The sequence below is a fragment of the Eutrigla gurnardus genome (genome assembly GCF_963514095.1).
Source record: "Eutrigla gurnardus genome assembly, chromosome: 18".
NCBI lineage: Eukaryota > Metazoa > Chordata > Actinopteri > Perciformes > Triglidae > Eutrigla > Eutrigla gurnardus.
The window spans coordinates 5,072,766-5,093,030 of NC_139929.1; the positions used below are offsets into that span (position 1 = coordinate 5,072,766).

General features: G+C 42.6%; 1 protein-coding gene across 3 annotated transcripts; it reads left to right on the forward strand.

The window, feature by feature from the left end:
- The first annotated feature begins 10,665 nt into the window (after nt 1-10,665).
- Nucleotides 10,666-19,063, forward strand: htr5ab (5-hydroxytryptamine (serotonin) receptor 5A-b). 3 transcript variants are annotated; one of them, XM_084034368.1, is made up of 3 exons: nt 10,666-10,771; nt 13,743-14,523; nt 18,612-19,063. In XM_084034368.1, the coding sequence occupies exons 2-3, from the start codon at nt 13,816-13,818 to the stop codon at nt 18,942-18,944; spliced, it is 1,041 nt and encodes a 346-aa protein (XP_083890494.1). In that variant the 5' UTR covers nt 10,666-10,771; nt 13,743-13,815; the 3' UTR covers nt 18,945-19,063. The 3 variants fall into 3 exon arrangements, with proteins under 3 accessions (XP_083890494.1, XP_083890496.1, XP_083890495.1); XM_084034370.1 differs by having other exon boundaries at nt 10,709-10,771; nt 13,763-14,523; XM_084034369.1 differs by having other exon boundaries at nt 10,727-10,771; nt 13,714-14,523.
- The last annotated feature ends 1,202 nt before the right edge of the window (nt 19,064-20,265 follow it).

The following is a 20,265-nucleotide window of genomic DNA, read 5'->3' on the forward strand; positions in this document are numbered from 1 at the left end:
GACGGGGACGCACAGCTGAGCAAATTCTCCATCTACAGTTTTGTTCACCGGCATAAATAAGGAAATGTTACACAATATGTTTATTTTATTGTGTATTTCCAACAATTCACACTAGTTCAGAGTTTAGGATGTAGACACAGCAGGACCTTTTTTAAAGGGGGATAGGTGAATAGGTTAAAAAATACAACATATCACTGTAAAAGTTCCCCTGTTGATTAGACAATTCTTTTTTATTTTGCATGTTTTCTGAAAATGTATGTTTAAATGTGCAAATGAGGCAGATTCTTATCAAATATGTGCTCATTTGCATACATTTCCCAATCAGAAAGATGAATACTGGATGAAGTCTGGTTCAAAATTCTTGTTTTTTAACATAATTAGGCTTTAATAGAGGGAATCACTCCATATATCGTAAAATAATAAATAAAATGTTCTTTATACAGGTTATGAATGATGTATGAACACACACATCTGTAAAAACTTAGAAAGTTTGGTGTATATAAGAAAACAACCTTTAAAGATGTGCATTTTGCAAAACTTTACAGACGAACAGCATTTAAAAAAAAATATGAAACGATAGTTGATTGCTTACATTAAGACAATTACTTTTTGCATTACAAGTTTTTTCTTAAGTGTTATGTTTAAATATGCAAATGAGGCTGATGTAGTAAAACAAATAGCTAAATGTGTATTTGGGATGTTTTCTTTCGACTAGTCTGAAAGAAGACATGGTATGGAAGCAAAATTGTCAAAATTCGCCAATGCATGAATAATTATGTTTCGCCTAATCAATTGGATGGAGAACAAACATATGTTCCCCTGCTGTTGTTATTTTATTTTTTAACAAACTGCCTTCTGTTGCGGCTGGATGTCTGTAGCCCGGATCATAAAATCAAATTGGCAATTTATCCCTCATTTGGGGAAGAGAAGGTTATCATCTCTGGCTTCATAACGCAAAACTGATTCTCTTTCAGGGTCGCTGCAGGAAATAGGAGGGGAAAAAAATCACTAATTGCGAAAATTGCAAAATCACAACGTCGTAAATATATGTTTGAGGATGTAATTCTGCTTTCAGAAATATTGATTTTGATGGAATATTCCACTCAGCCACAGAGCTGCCTCAATCAGGAGGATTCAAGTCTATTGAAGCATCTTTTCCATCATAATGAAATCTGTTGTGTGAATATGTGAATCATTTCTGGGTTGTTGTTTTTTTTGTCTTCTATTAAAGTAAACTGGATGTTTTTATTGAAAAATAATTGTGGCTTTGGCTCACTATTATTACAATACGGTGAAACATTCTCATACAGGTGCAGAAAATTAGATTGCTCCCTTGCGATTTACAACCCAGTGGGTCCAATAAACGTTCCTTTAGAACAATTTCCACTATTCCCTCCCTGCAAAACAAATAGTTCAATTTTCTTTATTAATACCTACAAGTGTTCAAAGTAATTTAAAGATGTCAGGTGATAGTGTGTGTGTGTGTTAAAGGTGGCTGCAAAGTCCATTAAATTGCTTCATGGATGCGAGTCCTGCACTGTGGTGTTATCACATATTTCCTCCAGAGTACTGAGGCCAAATCCTCCCTGGAGGAAAAGCCTGCAGAGGGGAGGGGGAAGAACCAGAGGTGTGTTACTGTCTGGCACGCTTGTAATTGTTTCTATACTCTCCGAAGACCTTTTTCTCCATAAGAGAAATAACCTAGATATGCAAATGTCCACCCCCAATTAATTCAATTCATATAATTATGCGGGGGGAAAAGAGATTGGCTTGAGGAAAAAAAAAAGGAGTCTTACCTCGTGCCAAGTTACCCTCCCACTCGAGCCCCCCCATTCACTCTGCAGGGTACAGCTAAATTAGAATACTGAAGCATGCTCGGCTACACAGACGAGCATCAATTATCTCTGACATTTCTGTGAGTGGTCTTAAGCCTTCCGGAATCAACAAACAGTGAGTTGGTGGGGAAAGTGATCAATACACGTAGCTTTAAATGTAGTGACTAAATGCATAAACATGACCTCCTGACCTCATTTTCAGTTCCGTTTTAATCCGTTAATTTAAAGTACGGCTTAACTGCCTTTTATGTCGGACGCAAAAATTCACTGCATACAATTTGGTTTCGTTTGAAGTCTCCCCCGAGCACAGTTTACGCTTCATCTGCTTTATTATAAGCTCTTTCAAAATAAAACCAATATATCGACACTGACAGGACATGGGTTTGTTCTTAACGGCTAATCAAAAACAAATCATTTGTCATCAGAACCAATTTGTTTTACTACATTACATTTTCCTATTAAATTGTATTCAAATATTTTTTATTACTTTCAAAATATATTAAAAAAATATGAAATAATATTTGGTTTATATGATTTTTTTTAGTTTGACTCTTAAAAATATATATATATCATAATAATATTGCATAATATTTGCATTAATAACAAAAAATATGTACACAAAGCTTTAAAAAAACATTTCAAACATTGTTAAAAATGGTATTTAATGACTTGTTAGGTCACTTTAAGCTTTCGTCGTTAATCCAACAGTTCATTACATCCTTTATGTATGATTTGAGCAACAAATTGGCTAATTTCTCAGCAGTGCTGCGGTTTCTGCCAGGCGTCTGACAACTCAGTACAAGAACAGCAAACTTGGACCTGAACCAACACTGTGACAAACGAGTTTTGAACGAATGCGCTCCTATTTGTATTCACTAAGTGTTACACGTGGCGGACGCATTTCAGGGAAGCTGATAGGGCAACAACAGCATGTGCAAGGTTGACATATTTACTCGCTGGAAGCAAACAAACTTAAACAATCCTCAGTATGTAAGTGTGGCGCCGTGATGCTAATTAGCTCGGCGAAACAATTAGAATATATGTAAATGCTTTGAATTAATTAATCCCATGGCACAGTTCCACTAATTAGCTGTTAATCCCTGACTCCTATTCCTCCATATTTAAAACAACCTCACGCCGTCCAGATCTGGTGACGCCAACGAGTGAAATCTGGAGGAATAATTAGGACTTTAAATTGGTGATTTCATAAAACACTGATGTAGTCTTCCAGGAGGCAAACCAATAAGGAACTTGTTGATGTTAATCAAAAGACTTTCATTTACAGATGTAATTAAAGGAATAATAATTAGAGAGAACACGGTTCTCTTGTGGTCTGTATGACTTAAAAAAAGACAGAAATATAATTCCGTGTCACATATTTAGAGCCGAACAGCTGACGATTAATCAAAAACCGTCACAGATGTTTCCCACGTCTGTGATTTCTTACCGCTTGTTAAAAGCTTTTTCTTTGCTCGCCGCCTTCCCTGATTTTAATGCGACTTATGTGCACCGAGTTTGTCAAACCTGTATTGTATAACTGCGGCGTATAACGTGTCAAAACAATTTAACACAGCCTGTTTCCTTTGAGCGCCATTGTACACGGTGGAAAAAAAAGTAATTCTGCTTCTGAAATGTAAGATTCAAAAAGAGAACAACACACACACCCGGAGGTTTGTAAGGGGCATATCAACAACATGCACAAACAGAAGAGCCTGCAGATAAAAGCACTGAAGATGTGCTTAAAAATGCTGCAAAATAAAAGAGCAAAGAGCCCGGTTTCATACTTGATCCTGAATTATTGAAATTATGTCAAAATGCAAGGACTCTTCATGCACGGCACGAACGAGTGTTTTCACGTATTTGGGCATGACTAACTAAAGAACAGACTTCAAATGGCTGATAACGTGGAAGCTGCCGTGATGATTGACGGCTGATAGGAAAGATAATCTTTACTGCTTCTGTGACGCATCATATTTGTGTGGAACCGAGTAAAGAACAAAGTCCATAACCAAAGTCTGGCATCTGCCAAAAGAAGAAATCCCCCATAAAATCCCGGTTTTAACACTTTTACACGCAGAGATTAAACAAGCGAGATACAACGTGATGATGAGTGAGTTTAGGTGGTAGTTGGTGGATTTATTTACTTTATGATAGATGTTTCACCTGTTTCTTGTCTTTATGCTATGCTTAGCTGCCGATGAGCTTCATATTAGGGCTACAGACACCGAAGCGGGATCTAATCTAGATATTTATTGAATCCTTCTTGGATGAGAAGCAAGTGAGGAGCAAAGATCGAATGAGTTTCCATTAAGAAGCCATTATTACAGAGAAATAATGATCAAAATGCGCTGGGAGCGCAAAACCAACAGGTTCACATCCCTCAAGCAAATATATAATATTAGCCTCTAGGCAACGCCTCAAAACTCTGACAACACCCTCCCGCTGAATTTGCATGTTGTAACTTTTCAAAATGAAACTTTTTTTCCAAGCACTTTATCTAATAACACACATTTAAATGTGCAATGGCCAATATCGGGCAGTTTTATTTGTTTCTCTCATGTGACTTGAGTATTTTGAGGGAGAAATGTGTCAGGGTATTCAAATTTGACAACCTTACGAATCAACAGTGTAAAGGCATCGTGACTCAAACAGAGAAAAAAGGAGCTTATAAAAACAAAGCTATGTGATAGCAGCAAAGTTAGCAAACATAATATCAATAATGCATAATTTCCCCTGAGCTTTTTAACATTTTTCCACACAACGTCTCACACCTGCAGCTGCATATACCTGCCCAGCACCAACAAGATACCATGCCAGCAACTATATTACGGGGGATTTTGCAGCTAAAGAGGCTGATATTTCCCTCGGGAGCTGGTGGAGACCAAAACAGAACAAACATTACAACTTACATTCCCAGCGTGGGAAGAAACATGACTCCGAATGAACGCTAATGTTGCTTCGTTTCTGCTAAACGTGCAACTGTTTGCTGACATATCATCGTATCCACTTTATAAAAAGGGAAGGGAGACGGGTTTCTGATTGAAGAAAAACGTTAACATTGTCTGTTAAATCGTGATGATTTCTGGCTGAATCATTTATTCAAACTATAAGTGAAATATCTTTTTATATGATAAAAAATACTATTCACCCATGATGTTTTCCCTGTCTCGGCTGTTTCAACATTAACGAATGTCCTGCTATATATACGCCTTCACATAAGGTCAGGTTGGAGGAAGAGACCTTCCTAAATTAGACGTGTCACTTCTGACTTCATATTAAGCCTACCAACAGGGCAGAGCAAGGACAGTTACAGCCTCATTGTTTGGCGTCTGGCAGGGGATCAATTTCAAGTATCTGAATCACTGTACGCCCAAAAGGTCCAGGGTCTCTGATTGCAGCTAAAAGCCCTTCATACTGTTACACAAGTGCTCCCGTCACACTGGCTGGTGTCTGAGATGACATGTGATTCATGGGGCTTGTGTGTAAGAATGTGTGTGTGGCTCGTCGGAGGCCAGCAGGCTCTCACTGCTTCCCCGCACTATTTATTTTTAACTGAGTGAGGCGAGAGGAGGATTGGAGGAAAAGCACCAGACACATGAAAAAAGGAGGGAAATCAACTGTAACATGTACACAAACGCGTCTCCGCTAATGAACACAAAGACGTTATGAATACACGATGAATTCAAAGGGCTTCCCGGCTGCAGGGGAGCAACGTTAGAGGAGCGATTGTAATTCTGAACCACATTTCCTCATTGTTGTACTTGAAAATGCTAATGTCATTTTAAAGAAATATGAAGCTTCGGCCTGTTTTACCTTGGCCTGTCCCTAGGAGCGGCAGATGGATGGCTCTTCTCAGACTTTTACTCGCGCAATGACCTTGAGTGCTTTATTAATTTCCTTATTTTTTAGGGCAATACCTCGGGCTATTCACTTAAAAGATGAGTCAGGGGATCACTTGAGGCACAACATCTTAAATTAGACAATTTCTAGTAAAAAAAAAGAAGAAAAGACTCCAACAGTTCATTAACTATTTCAATTAAAAATACTTGTTCAAAAATAATTAAATTAAAATGATCAAATTAGCTTTTGTTTCATGTGTAAGCTACTCTTTTTCAATTATTCAAAAGGATGGTAATTATTGAAGGTTTTTAGCAACAGGAGTCAATCAAAGCATCAGATTAAAATGGCAATAAACTCTGCTAAACGTATGCTTAAAGCCAATGCCAAGTAACTGGAGACACTTTAAAGAGGAAAATAGATTATCATGCAGAATATATGGTGAAGTTGAGATGCTTTGAGCATTTACGCACTTGAATTAAAAAGCCTCATTGCTGAAGACGATAAACTCATCTGGAACAATCGGATTCTCCACGGAGGGAGTACATTATGAACTGCATTCATTTGAGGATAAAAGACACACGGAGTCGTGTTTTGACTGACGTCTATAATGCCTTTCACTCGGGGAGTTAAGTGACCAAAAAAAATCGGCACTTCATTCGCTGCTTTTTGTGCGTTTTGAAAAATGCATTGCAATCAATGTGTCGTCTTTGGAAAGGTGTGGAGAAGACTGATTATATATGCTTCTGTGGCCACCAAAAGTGGAAGAAAATGACAGAAAATCCCTCCTTGAATGATTTAATCTTACCTTTAAAAGTTTGACGGATGTCGGCAGCATCAGAAAGGAAAATAGCAATTTAATGACAGATGTATTCCCTTGGAAATGTATTTTAAATGCGAATAAAAGCATCTCGGGGTCAGATTACCTCTCAGTTTTTTGTGAGAAGTCACATAAAAATAAGCTCTGAGAGAAAATACACATCATATAGCTTTACAGTCTTGTTATATTCCTCTGAACAGTGTCTTTGGAGGAAAGAAAACAGGAGTGGCGTCCTGTCATTTACAGCAGCTGGAGATTCTTTGAAGCATAACAGGCCACTAAAGTATTTCCAATCCGAGTGTACCGCGCCACACGGGGTCAGAGCAATTTATCAAGATGATTGCTGTACAATAAGGAAACCTCTGTCCCTCACGTTAACAAACGGAGGGAAGGAAATAAAATGGCGTTGCCAGTTTTCGAGGGTATTCGATGACAAAACAAGGTATTGACACATAGAAATGTCGCAATATGGAAAGTTACGTGAGTGTGTGTACCGAACGCCATGGCAACACAAGCGACGTTTGCATTTTGCAGTTCTAGCAGGTGCTAATTTAAGAGAAAATGCTAAATCAAGTGATTGGAATTTCCTCTTATTAAATAAATATACAGAAAGTAGGGAGGGGAGATTACAGGAACACATTTTAATATGATATTGCAATACTGCAGCCTCTAATTAACATATAAAGGATTTGCCGCACTCTTTGCCATGCACACTGTACCCGAGTTAACCTTGACAGATATTTGATTTCATTCACATTTTATCCAACGTCGACTTTCCCTTCATCACCTTGGCCGGTCGCTGCTTGCCTCAGCACACCTCAGCCTATAACACCTCGCCTGTCTGAAGCTACCGCTGCCTCTGCGGCTCCTGACACACACCGACGCTCTAATTAAGAGTGGGTGGTGCACTATGGGATATCATTAACAGTCAGGGATGCATGACAATAGAACGTTACATTATCGGGCTCGGCAGAATTTGCGATTAGAGCAGAAAAGGTTTAATTCCTACGTCGAAAACATGTTTGCTCTTTATTCCCAATGAAAAGAAACCCTTTCTAACACATGGGCTTTTCTAATAGCATAATCATTTGTAAATGATATGCAAAACTGAATAAATGTGGAAGTAAGGCTCAATAAATCATGACACCGCCTCAGCGTTGGCATTTCCAACATGTTGCCACGTGACCTCGTGGGATCAAAGAGCAAACAGACGGTGCCCCCCATATGAAATCCCATGATTCTCGGTGCTCGACGCTCAATCATTCATCGCACAGTTACTGCAGGCCAGACACACGGCACAATTTATGTGGCAGGTTTACCAGCAAAGTCCCTGATCCAAGACCGCATCACATTTTTTTCCCCTCCCTCTGGTCCTTTCTCCGTGACCCCCGACGTGACGTTGTAGTTGCTGACAGTGACGAATCCTGGTGGTAACTAGAATAATTGATGACTGACTATTTATGGCGGACGAGACCGGTCTGGTGGGACAAGGTCAGACGTGATTTACAGCGATGCGCTCGGAGAAAAGGGAGGATTAAAGAAAGAGGCTTTTAACTGAGACAGGGAGCAGAGGAAGTGTGATGTTTGCATTGAGTACGATGAGATGAGGCGTTTACAGCAGCAGGGGAAGGGAAATTAATTAATAAGTAAACATGCATGCAGTATTAATATTAACTGTATCAAGTTAGGTGAATGACAGCTTTTGCTGTGATACAGAGCTAATCGTTAAGCTTGATTAGTGCTCATATGTTTTCCTTTTTGATGCAAAAACAAGCCTACACTGCATGATATAATCATCTGAGCCTATACTGCAGTGCATTTTCATCATTGAGCGGCTAAAAGTGCAAGTATGTCATCTGTTTTAATAAGGAGCACTTTGCACTGGCACTTTAAGTGGGTTACATTAATGCCCTCATCGGACTATAATTAGCGAGACACAATTTCGCAAAGCGGGTTATTCAGCAGCGCCTGCACGAACTCCTGCTGATTCTGTGCATCATCATCACCTGTAGGAGGGAGTTCAGGGTGAGGAGGGACAGCGGTGGGGGAGGGGAGGGATGCAGGTACTCGGATGCTTCCCCCTTGAGCAGTGGATGATGGTGATAAACACGTGTGCTGCTGCATATTTCATGGTTAGTTACCAGAAACGTCCTATTTCAGCAGATGTTCTCAAACAAATCCCGTGGATTTGGAGGAAGTGAGTGTTAGCACAAGCAAGTGGCAATCGGATAAGCGCTCGCCGTTCTCTCCGAGGTGTAAAGGAAGTGGAAGGTGTGTGACGCCACATTCACACTGCAGCAGCAGCCATGGAGCCAAGGAAAAAACACAGTGTTTTAACATGGAACTTAATGTGGGTTTGTGCTGCGAGCTGTTCTTCTCCGATGGTAATGAACAAGCCTCTCACAGCGCTGGCTATGGTCTGGAACCGTAACTTTTATAGTGGTTCTCATTTATCATCAGCTACTATAAGGATTCATAGTGTGTCTGCGATGCTAAACAATCAGTGTACCGTACGGGGAATTGCTCTGTACTGTTGATGTATTATAGTAAAGGACCGTTGGCTGTGGGTCACATTCACAGTCACTGGTGGACTGCGGGAAAATGCACCTGCATTTATGTAAAAAAACACTGCAAACATTCCCCGTCCTTAACGCCCCGATGCCAGACAAAAAATATCTATGTGATGATTTTGCCCTCTCAATACTGCCAAAAGTGACATAATGTAGTAATTTGACCAATTTGTGACACTTGCCAGTAGTAGTCTCATTTGAATTCATTCCTGGGTAATAAAACATGGATCTGTCTTTTCCAGTCAGGCTTATAGGCTTTAATGTTGCTGATGATGTAACTCGTTCTCTCTCTGCCGTCACTCGACACTCATTTGAAGTTTGCATGACAGATAGCTAAACCGCTGTCTCCATGTGCCCTCTAGGGTGCCTTCCAGTGGAGCAAACGCAATAAAGTGGCATCTAGGGTGCCTTCCAGTGGAGAAAACACAATAAAGTGGCATCTAGGGTGCTTTTCAGTGGGGCAAACGCAATACAGTGGAATCTAGGGTGCCTTCCAGTGGAGAAAACATGATAAAGTGGCATCTACGGTGCCTTCCAGTGGAGAAAACACGATAATGTTCGCTCTACGGTGCCTTCTAATGGAGAAAACACAATAAAGAGGCATCTAAGGTGCTTTTCAGTGGAGAAAACGCAATAAAGTGGCATCTATGATGCCTTCCAGTGGAGAAAACACAATAAAGTTCCATCTACGGCGCCTTCTAGTGGAGAAAACACAATAAAGCTCCATCTACGGTGCCTTCTAGTGGAGAAAACACAATAAAGTTCAATCTACGGCCCCTTCTAGTGGAGAAAACAATAAAATTCCATCTATGGTGCCTTCTAGTGGAGAAAACACAATAAAGTTCAATCTACGGCGCCTTCTAGTGGAGAAAACACAACGAAGTTCCATCTACGGTGCCTTTTAGTGGAGAAAACATGAGAAAGTGCCATCTAGGGTGCCTTCCAGCGGAGAAATTAATTAATTAATTAACATGGTTTGGTTAACTAGCCACAGTCTTCTATTTGATAAGCGGAGTGTTATTGTAGGAAGCAGACTATGATGATATAATTAAATTTATATGACTATGAATTGAATTCATCGTTGTGGGAGATTTCCTCAGAACAAAAGGATGTCACCAAATAAAGCCCAACATTATTGCCAACGATTTGAATGAGCCTCGTTTGCGTGAAACGTGCGTTAATGTGCAGGGCAAGAAACGCCACGGGGGGGTTAAAAGGGAGGTCGCATGACAGTAACATCCATCACCAAGCAGCGGGATCCCCGTCTCCTCCAGCAACCTGCCTCTCTGATGGCTGCGGAACAGGACTGATTAAAAAAAAGAGACGCGCGGACAGTTCCGATAACGCGGACGCGTCGTCTCGCTCCACGTCCGCGCGCAGACAGCTGTTGCTCGCGCCCAAAAAACAACAACAACAAAAACACACACACACACACACACACACAGACGCAAGTCTCGTACATGCCTAGAAAACGCAGTGTTTACCACTTGAACTGCCCCCCCACCCCACCCCTCCTCCCGACCAACGCGTGGTTCATTCCAGCGGCGGTGCGTCCTCGCAGCGAGGTGAGCTTCTGCGATCGTTCAGCGCCGCCTGAGCCGCGGATCACTCCGCCGACTGAGCCGGCGAAAGTGGATTTCGATGGAGGGGTTGAGACCGAGCGGGGATCCTCTCGTGCGGGACTGTTTTATGCCAAACTGTTAAATGGGGTGAGTTATTTCATGGAATTCATCTTCCAACGAGGTGTGAGCTTCATATGTACGAGAGTAGGATTCAAAAGTGAGGTTGTGTTGTTGAGGTGTCGAGTAACAAGTGATCATCTTCTTTATTAATAATAAAAAACCTGAGTCAAGTGCAGACTGGAAACCTCATGGGACAGGGGAGTTCCACAGGGAATCCTTAATATATGGTAAAGTTATCATGCTTTTTCTTCTGCTTTTTAATATCTCATTGATTTGGAGACATTCCACCAAACCAGAGATAAACTAAACTGCTACTCCAGGCAAAGGTCTACCTTGTTGTGCTTTTTATGATTTAAAAAAAAAAAAATGACACAAGTCAGAGGAAGCATCTCCATCTACCTCTCAGCCGTCTGCAGCCTCGGAGGTGGGAACCGAGGAAGGGATGATTTCAGGATGAGCTCCACACAAAGAGCTGCTTTAATGGCGAGGATGTGACAGCGTGTTGATGAAATGGAACTGAGATGTCAAAGCACTTTTGTTTAGTTTTTTTTCTTCTTTAACGTCAATCTGCAGCTGGCAGCCTTCAGGGCTTTATTGGAAAAACATGAATTATAGAAATAGACACAGAAGGCAAATGTAGGACTCGGAAAATTACTGTTCTTTTGTTGAGAAAATTACCCTCATATTTCTTTTATGGTGGGCAGAAATAATTGTAGCGGAGAAAACTTAATTAAAGAAAACAATGACTCATCTAAAGTTTTTGTCCAACGTCTTTGATTTCCACAGCATCGGATGGCAAAGCCTTGAGATTTTTAGTGACTGATTGATTTCCTCATTTCTAAATGATAATAGGATTTATCTAGATATATCTCCCCGCTGCAGCTCTGTGAGAAACATTAAATTCTTCTCTATTATATCGTTTTCACCGCTTGCATTCAAAACGTAAATGCGACCTCCTCCTAGGTAATGAGATTCTAAATCACCCTCTGTCCCCGTTTAATTTCTCACACAGCTAACTAACCCCCCCCACATGGTCCTGAGCTAATATGCCCAGTGAACCGGCTGACACCCGCGAGTCTCATGGCGGCGACCGACCCGACTTCCCCCACACAGCTGCCTGAAACTCAGAAGTACAGACTTAAAGAATGAGTTATTAGCCCGTGACGTCAGTGAGTGTGATCCCCGGTCTCCTCCCTCACATATGCACTGTTTTTTTGCTGAGTGAGTGACAGCCGTTGGCCTGTTCCCTTCATAACAGTTGTCCAATTTCATGCCTATTGGGCTTGTTAATAGACGCAGGGTGAGGAGAGAGCAAAGAGGGCCTGTCGCTGTGCTTGGTTGGACCCTTTGATTAGAAGGCACGGCCTGTGATGCTAAGAGACGGTGTCACGTCACATAAATACACCGGGCCCGACAGAGACACGGCTCATATTGTTATTACCCGCGGGGCCTTATTGACGAGGCTCCGTGATGGATAACAAGCGGAGCGCTCTTACACATCTGGGTGTGTAAGCGGATGTCAACGAGAAGGGGCACAAAGCACCTCGCCAGGAACTTTAATCTTAGATCTATCGACATGTTCCCTATGATTTATTCCTCGTTCATCAATGCTTCAGCGATACAGCCAGAAGTAATGTTATCAGAGGCCAAACAGCTGCAGGAATACGATCATATTCATTCAATCATGGGATTTAAATCAAACTCAATTGGCGACTTTAGTACATTCGACTGAATTAGAAGCATTAGCTCGGCTCATTATGGATGAGGACTGGGGGGGGGAACCTGAGCACATCACCCAGGTCGACTCATTACAAAGTCACGAGGAGGAGAACTTGCAAAATGAAAGATTTTTTCACTCAATATTCAAGGTTGTGGGTGAAAGACCCTTTCAAAAGACAGAAGTCATGGTTAATAAAACAGCGGGTCAAGGTAAGGAAGTGTGATGTGAATTTTTTTTAAATTGGTTTGGATTGGTGGAAGCCAGAACAAAATAAGCAGAGTCATTTAAACTGATTCAAACATGGAGATATTGTAATCAATTATTCAAATTCACATTATGAGATTGGGAAGTCGGGCACGTCTGAATATGTTTTCCAAACCACGATGCATGAAATCTTTATTGCCTCCGGTGATGTTGCTGACGGTGATGCTTCTCTGAGTCTTACTTATCATAACAAATGTATTCTGATGGATTTCTATCATTGAAAGATTCAAGTTAAAAATCATATTATAGTTGATTCATGTAATTATGCCACTGTGATTCATTTATACCATCTAGAGCAGCTCGAAGTTGTAAAGATCAATACGAGCGTCCAGCTGACACGCGCTCGGTGGAATGAGATTCACCATTTCTGCACTGTTGAACACTGACTTCGCCTCTCGCCGAGACTCTCCTGTGAATGTATTGATAAAGCCGGCATGTCGAATCTTTTTTTTCTTCTGTGAAGCTGAAACGGAGACAATCCTATGTTAATACACGGGGCGTCCCTCTCCAGCAGACTCTCTTATTTAAAGTGAAAAGAGACGGCGCACTCCATACGCCACTTAAAACCTACAACTCCACGCCGTTGAGGCATCGCTGTCTCTCTATTGGAATGTGAGATATCCCCCAAAAGGGTTTACAACAAAGAATCCTCTCCAAAACTGTTCATTTTGCAACAGAGGTCTTAATTTGATGCAAATCAAAGGACAGCAGTGGGATGATGAAACTGAATATTTACGGTCTTTCCCAGACCCTGCGAGTACTTTTGAGCCTTTTTGGCAGCAGATGAAATTGCACTTGAAAGTTGCAGACAGGTTGCTTGACAGCTGTTAGGAACTCAAGTGCGTTCTACTACTGTGAGCAAATTAGTCAAGTACCTCTCTTTCTGCAAAACAGTGATGTACGCTAGTGCATTTACGCCATGGTGCAAAGCCCGAAAAGCAAGGGTAGAGTATTGTTGAATGTTTCTAGATGTGCATGCAAGTAGTTCCTCCCTCTTCTATCTCCTGACTGCAGAATGCATCGACTGTCTGCAGAAGCCATCTCTGAGTCATCTTGGCCCCTGGCTGCCGGGCCCTGAGCAGCAACCATGACGTATCCCAACACCAGCGCGCTGACGGCCAACTTCAGCGGAGCTTTGGACGGCCACGACTTCGGAGGAAACATCTACCGGCCCTTCTCCGTTTTCAGCGTGCTCACCCTGACGTTGCTGGCCATGCTGGTGGTGGCCACCTTCGTGTGGAACCTGCTGGTGCTGGTCACCATCCTGAGGGTGAGGACGTTCCACCGGGTGCCCCACAACCTCGTGGCCTCCATGGCCATTTCCGACGTGATGGTGGCGGCGCTGGTCATGCCGCTCAGCCTCGTCCACGAGCTGAACGGCCGGCTGTGGAAGCTGGGCCGCGTCCTCTGCCAGGTGTGGATCTCCTTCGACGTGCTCTGCTGCACGGCCAGCATCTGGAACGTGACGGCCATCGCGCTGGACCGCTACTGGTCGATCACCCGGCACCTGCAGTACACGCTCAAGACGCGCAAGAAGATCTCCAACGTGATGATCGCGCTCACGTGGCTGCTGTCCTCCATCATCTCCCTGTCGCCGCTGTTCGGCTGGGGGGAGACCTACACGGAGGGGATGAAGTGCCAGGTGAGCCAGGAGCCGTCCTACACCATCTTCTCCACCTTCGGGGCGTTTTACCTGCCGCTTTGCGTGGTGCTGTTTGTTTATTGGAAGATCTACAAGGCCGCCAAGTTTCGGATTGGCTCCCGCAAGACCAACACAATAACACCAATGGCTGAGGTGATCATTCATTTTCCTTTTCCCTCCCCCTGATTTATTATAACCGTGATATACATGTACTCCTCGAAACCAGAGAGCTAGAACAAGCAGTGTGTGAGTCAGCAAGGTTGATTGACAGCACTTGGTAGACAAGTATGTATAGGTATAATAAACTGCAAAATCTGAGCAATTGTACAGGATTGCAATGTTTGGGGGCAGAAAAAGGGCGGCAAGGCACTTATTTACAATGAGTCATAACTGTGAGAACATTAGAAACTGCCATACATATAATTTATGAAAAGCACAAGAAGTAGCACAGTAGGTAAGACAGTAGGAAGTGGCACACTGGAGAGAGGGAGAAAGCCAGCCATAGAGAGAAGAGATGGGGAGGTCCAAGTCCACTTGGGTCAAGGTGCTGATGCGGGAAGGAGAAGCAAGCAATTACTCATAATAAGGGGGTGCAGAAAACTACATTTACCTACGAGCAGTAAGTACGGAAAGATGGACGGAATAAATGAACAAATATAGGACACGCTACAGTTAAGATTCAGGAACACACTCGGCGGTTGTAACTCCACAGTCAAGGAGACGGGAAATAATGACAAGGCATGTCAAAATGCAGAGAACGGGGTAAACGCTACTGGGTGGTGGGAATGGAAGTAGGAAAAGAAGCAGCTCAAAGAGCCGCTACAACCTGCATCCCTGCCAGAACGACAGCAGTGACAGGCATAAAGGAAGTCACTTCATGGTACTTTAAAATCCATGCAAGATTTGGCATTCCCAACCAGACAGCAAGCGAATAACACATCTCGTCCACAATACACAAGCGGGACCTCGAGAGGCTTTTTCCAGACAGGAGGGCATTGTGCATGCCACGTCTGCTCGTAGTGTTCAAACGGACTAAGCCTCTATTAGCATCGGTGTGATACAGAGCAGCAGTGATGACTTCTACGGGGTGTAAGCCGCGCAAGGACTGGCACCGTGGGACGAAAGATCAGAACCGCGCTCACATTCGCCCGAATAATAATGTGGTCCCGAGTGGTCCGATAAAGCCCTCATCAGACGTGCAGAGACATGGAGAGAGGGGAGCGGGCATCCATCATTCGGGGGAGAACTGGGAATGCAGAGGCTATGAAAGCGAGCGCCGGCGTGAATTGAAACCCAATATCAGGGCTCTGGTTGTGTGCAGAGTGAGCGTAATAGACCACAAGGACTGTCTGTAATGCTACCTTTCGGAGTCGGTAAACCCGTATCAGACTTGATATGCGACAGTGAAGGTAAATTGGCACAGGATTAAATTGGCAATGATGTATTTTATCCTGAAAAGAAGCACAGAGGCGATATTAATGATACCAATAATGAAAACGCACCACCATAACTTTATTGTGAGCTTTTTTTATCCTGAAGCGTGATAAAATCCCACGTCGTCCCAACCCTACTTGTATATCACATTTCTGGAGAAAAAGCGCCGACACTGCTCGGAGCCAATCACAGAGCTTTAATAAGCAACGTGATTGACAGGACTTTGTGTACCGCTCTTGTTGAGATTTTAATAAACCATATATTCCCAGGACACATGCTGCCTGTTGCCCAGCAGTGTATCTGACACCATATCTATGATGAATATTTCTCCGTGCCTTTCTTCCACCGATGCCCCACAGAATAAGAGTTGCTGTACATATCATTGTGTCTGATGAGCTATTCAACGGCAATCAGGGAAACATAAGAATCTGATGAATGAGCACGGAGACAAATAATTGCAGCAATCCTGCTCATCACCAGCAGCTTGCTAATGCACATAGGCAGAAGGTAGAAGGCTATAAATACCACCTTTAGCACTTTTTCTAAATGGGCCACAGCGCCTTCCTGGCTTTGGCGTTTTCTCTAATCAGCAGACGACACAAAAGGTCTGGATCTATTCCGCGAGCATTAGTAGACATTTAATCAGGCAAATTTTCCCCCGGCACCCACTTTTCACCTGACCTTATTGTGGGAAATGCAATTTGAAAAGCCTCCAAAACACCTCGGTGATCGAGATTAGGCCACTTTTAGACATCTTGGAGCAGACGCCTCTTTACTTTCACCTGAAAGGCTTGAAAATTACTCAGCATTGGAACATTCTGAGAACATATTTGCACAGGAAGGAGACGGGTTTCGCAGAAAAGGACACAATGTTTTTCCTTTTAATTTATGCCGTGCATTTACTTTGAGATCACTCGAATCCTCAAGAAACCCCTCAGTTACGAAAGTATTACCGTTATCGGATGAAATTAGCAGCTTGGGGGGGTCAAGGAGAGCCAATTGTGGAATAAATCAGCCTCTCTTTTATTGCTTTGGTGGACCAACTTTGTGTCAAGTTTCATTACACAGGCAATCACTCTTGTAGCCGTAGCAACTAAATCAGACGATTTATAAGTCATTTTGCTTTACGCGGATACACCTGCAGCTTATAGCTCTATTGTACCCATCATTACCCATAAAAAAAGTTTTATTCTCATCTTTCAGAGTCGAGCCCTGTGTGCCTGCACGCAGTCGTGATGCGAGCGACGGCATCCACATCCAAGATTATAAACCTGCACTCATCCATCAACAACACCCACTTAAAAGGCATTAAGACATGCATTCACATGCCACCAGAAATAGAGTTTATTGAGGTGCACAGAATCTTGGCCTAGATACACAAATATCTCGACACTGCAGCACAAAACAACAACAAAAAACACATTGAATTAAATGTCACGTTTCTAATTAGAGGCTTTGGACGGAGTCGGCTTCCTATTTTGTATGCTAGACTAAGCTGACCATCTCCTCTGTTTGATTTCATATTTCGGTTTGTCAACACTAGGAGATGCAGTAGTCTCAAATTCAATGACAGAAACGAGATTTAATGGTTTCTGTGAGTCCTATGCAAATCATAGCCTCATCACTGATCCACTGTGTAAAGAGGGATCTTCAGTCAAGTACCCGTTCAAGCTACTGCACAATCTAATGTTACCACCCACTGGATGTGACCCCCCCATCCTTTTAACCTCCCACCTCAGCTGTGAATGGACTTGCTTCATCTTTCTTATCAGCGATAGAGTTATTGATTCAACAACATTTACTCCGTGTCGTTTCCATGTAGACCAGAACAGTCGGTCTACGCGCTTCACTTCCGACACGTTTAGAAAAAAAAGATCGTCTTTATAAAAAGCTGTCGGAGCTGCTGAACGACCCGGGCGACTTCACCTGATAAACAAAAAGTCAAGTCAGCCTTGAGCTGTGCTCGGCACCAAATAAGAGGAGGAAGTCAGCAGATTAATGTTGACTTTCCCCCAGCTGTGCAGTATGTTTGTGTAACGCTGGAAAATGCAGATTAGAGTGTGTGTGTGTGTGTGTGTGTGTGTGTGTGCGTGCGTAGTAATGAAAAAATAAGCTTTGGCTTGTTGATCCACCTGTTGATTCACACTTCTTTTCAGCCTCTAATCCATCTTTTGTTGAGAAGCCAAACTGGCTTACATTGTTAAAGATATTGCTTTTCTATTTAAAAAAAAACACAAAAAAAGAACACTTTACAAACCGAGGGCGCGACGAATAAACAACTATTTTGCAGCAAACCTATTTATACTCGCGGTGATGCAGATTTGGGACAGTTGCAGCATTTATTCCAATAAAAGCATAAGATAGATTCCCGCAGGCAGAGAACCAACTATACAGAATCTGTATCTGAGGTAAACGGGTGTATAGCCTAAACTATACCACTTGTGTTCGTCAGATCCACCCGTCGCTCCTCAACAGTCCAAATATGGTCACTTCCTGCAAAAATTCCAAGAGGGCGACAGCCAAAATGCTTCAGAACTGCCCTGGTTCAGTCTATGAGTTCTCCATGTTGTACAGTGTTTTGAATATATCCATTGAGATTGGTTGATGCCTTTATTCACAGTGCAAAAGCTCAAAAGAATCTAATATTTTGTTCTGTGTGAAAGTATAAAAACTGTTCGAAACGATAGATTCTAGTGGCACGAAAACAACCACAGCGGGTGTGTAAAAGCCAGCGCTAACCAGATGTGTCTGATCGATCAATTAATCAATGGCGCGACTGATTTCCCCTCTGGTCGGCTCCCTCCCAGGTAAAGGACGAGACTCATCAGCCGCAGATGGTGTTCACGGTGCGCCACGCCACCGTGACCTTCCAGACGGACGGGGACACGTGGCGCGAGCAGAAGGAGAAGAAGGCGGCGCTGATGGTGGGCATCTTGATCGGCGTGTTCGTTCTTTGCTGGATCCCCTTCTTCATCACCGAGCTCATCGTCCCGCTGTGCTCCTGCGACATCCCGCCCATCTGGAAGAGCATCTTCCTGTGGCTGGGCTACTCCAACTCCTTCTTCAACCCGCTCATCTACACCGCCTTCAATAAGAACTACAACAACGCCCTGAGGAACCTCTTCTCCCGGCAGCGCTGAGCCACTCGGGCACGCTTCCGGGCAGACGCACCAGCATGCACTCCACAGTGTCACTCCTCCAGACGGGGACAACAAACATCATCCCCCAGACGGACAACCAGACACTGTGTCTGAAAGACGGTCTTGGTGTTTAGGTGCTGTCTACATGTTGGTTTCCTTCAGGCTTAGTAGGGGGGGAAGCCATGTTAACTCCCATGTAAACAGTTTCATCATGTGACGCTGCTGGAAGGAGTATTCAAGTTTTTTTTTTGTTGTTTTTTTATAACTGCACAATAGAACCTCATGAATAACAAACTAAAGTACAAACTGTGTATTATTTCTGAACTACACAACAAAATACTCATTTTTCTTAGATGACATTTCAAATAAATCATTTTAAAAAAAGGATTAAATGACCTGAAATCCCTCTGGTAAAGAAAGCTCCCCCTTATAGATATATAGAGGTAAACTCTGGCGTCACGTGTAATTTATTCATGTATTCTTCTTGATAAGTGTACAATCTGCTCTGATGCTGGATATCTACGTATAAGTTCTCTTTGCACATACACCTACACACTCCCGAGCTTTTTATAAAGCAGCAGAACAAGTTATTATTTCCATCTCATCTCTGAATAGATTCATTGTCGAGGAGCTGCAGCCATGGATTATCACATCTCACTCCGGATAAATAAAGTAACCATGAGACACGGGCGACGGACTGCTGTGAAACTCTTACATCACTACGAGAACGTTATTGCAGCAAAAAAAGATTATGTAGCCTGGGAGGTCAAAAGAAATTCAATCGGAAAAAGAAAAAGTACATTTTTATTGTATAAAGAAGCTAAAGTGCTGAGACGTTGCATGTTTTTAAGGATGACGATATGTGACAGTTGGATTACGGGAGGAAGAGAAAGTAATGTTAACCACTACAGATATTCCCGATGGGCTCAGCACACTAAACGTATGCTTCAGTTGTACTAGTGATGTTTTTATATGACTACCCCCTGTTTGTAGACTTTATTTTGGTGTGTAATGTTCTGTAATGTGAGGAATCAAGCATGAGAAAATGATCCTCGGCAAGTAGTTGTCCTATATGTAAGCAAGCAAAGCCAAAGTCTGACAAACTAGTGCATCTGTTCGGTGAAAACCACGTATCTCCAAATGTCTGTGCATTTTTAATTCTTCAGATAAATCGAAGGGTTACATGTTAAGTACGTTTCAAGAGAATTCTCCTATTTTTGAGCAGAATGACAGCGTTTACACGCTGATTTAAAGCAGGTTTTAATGTTCAGTGTGTTCAAGTGTTGGTATTTGCTAGTTCCAAAAACAAAGTGCAGCCGAT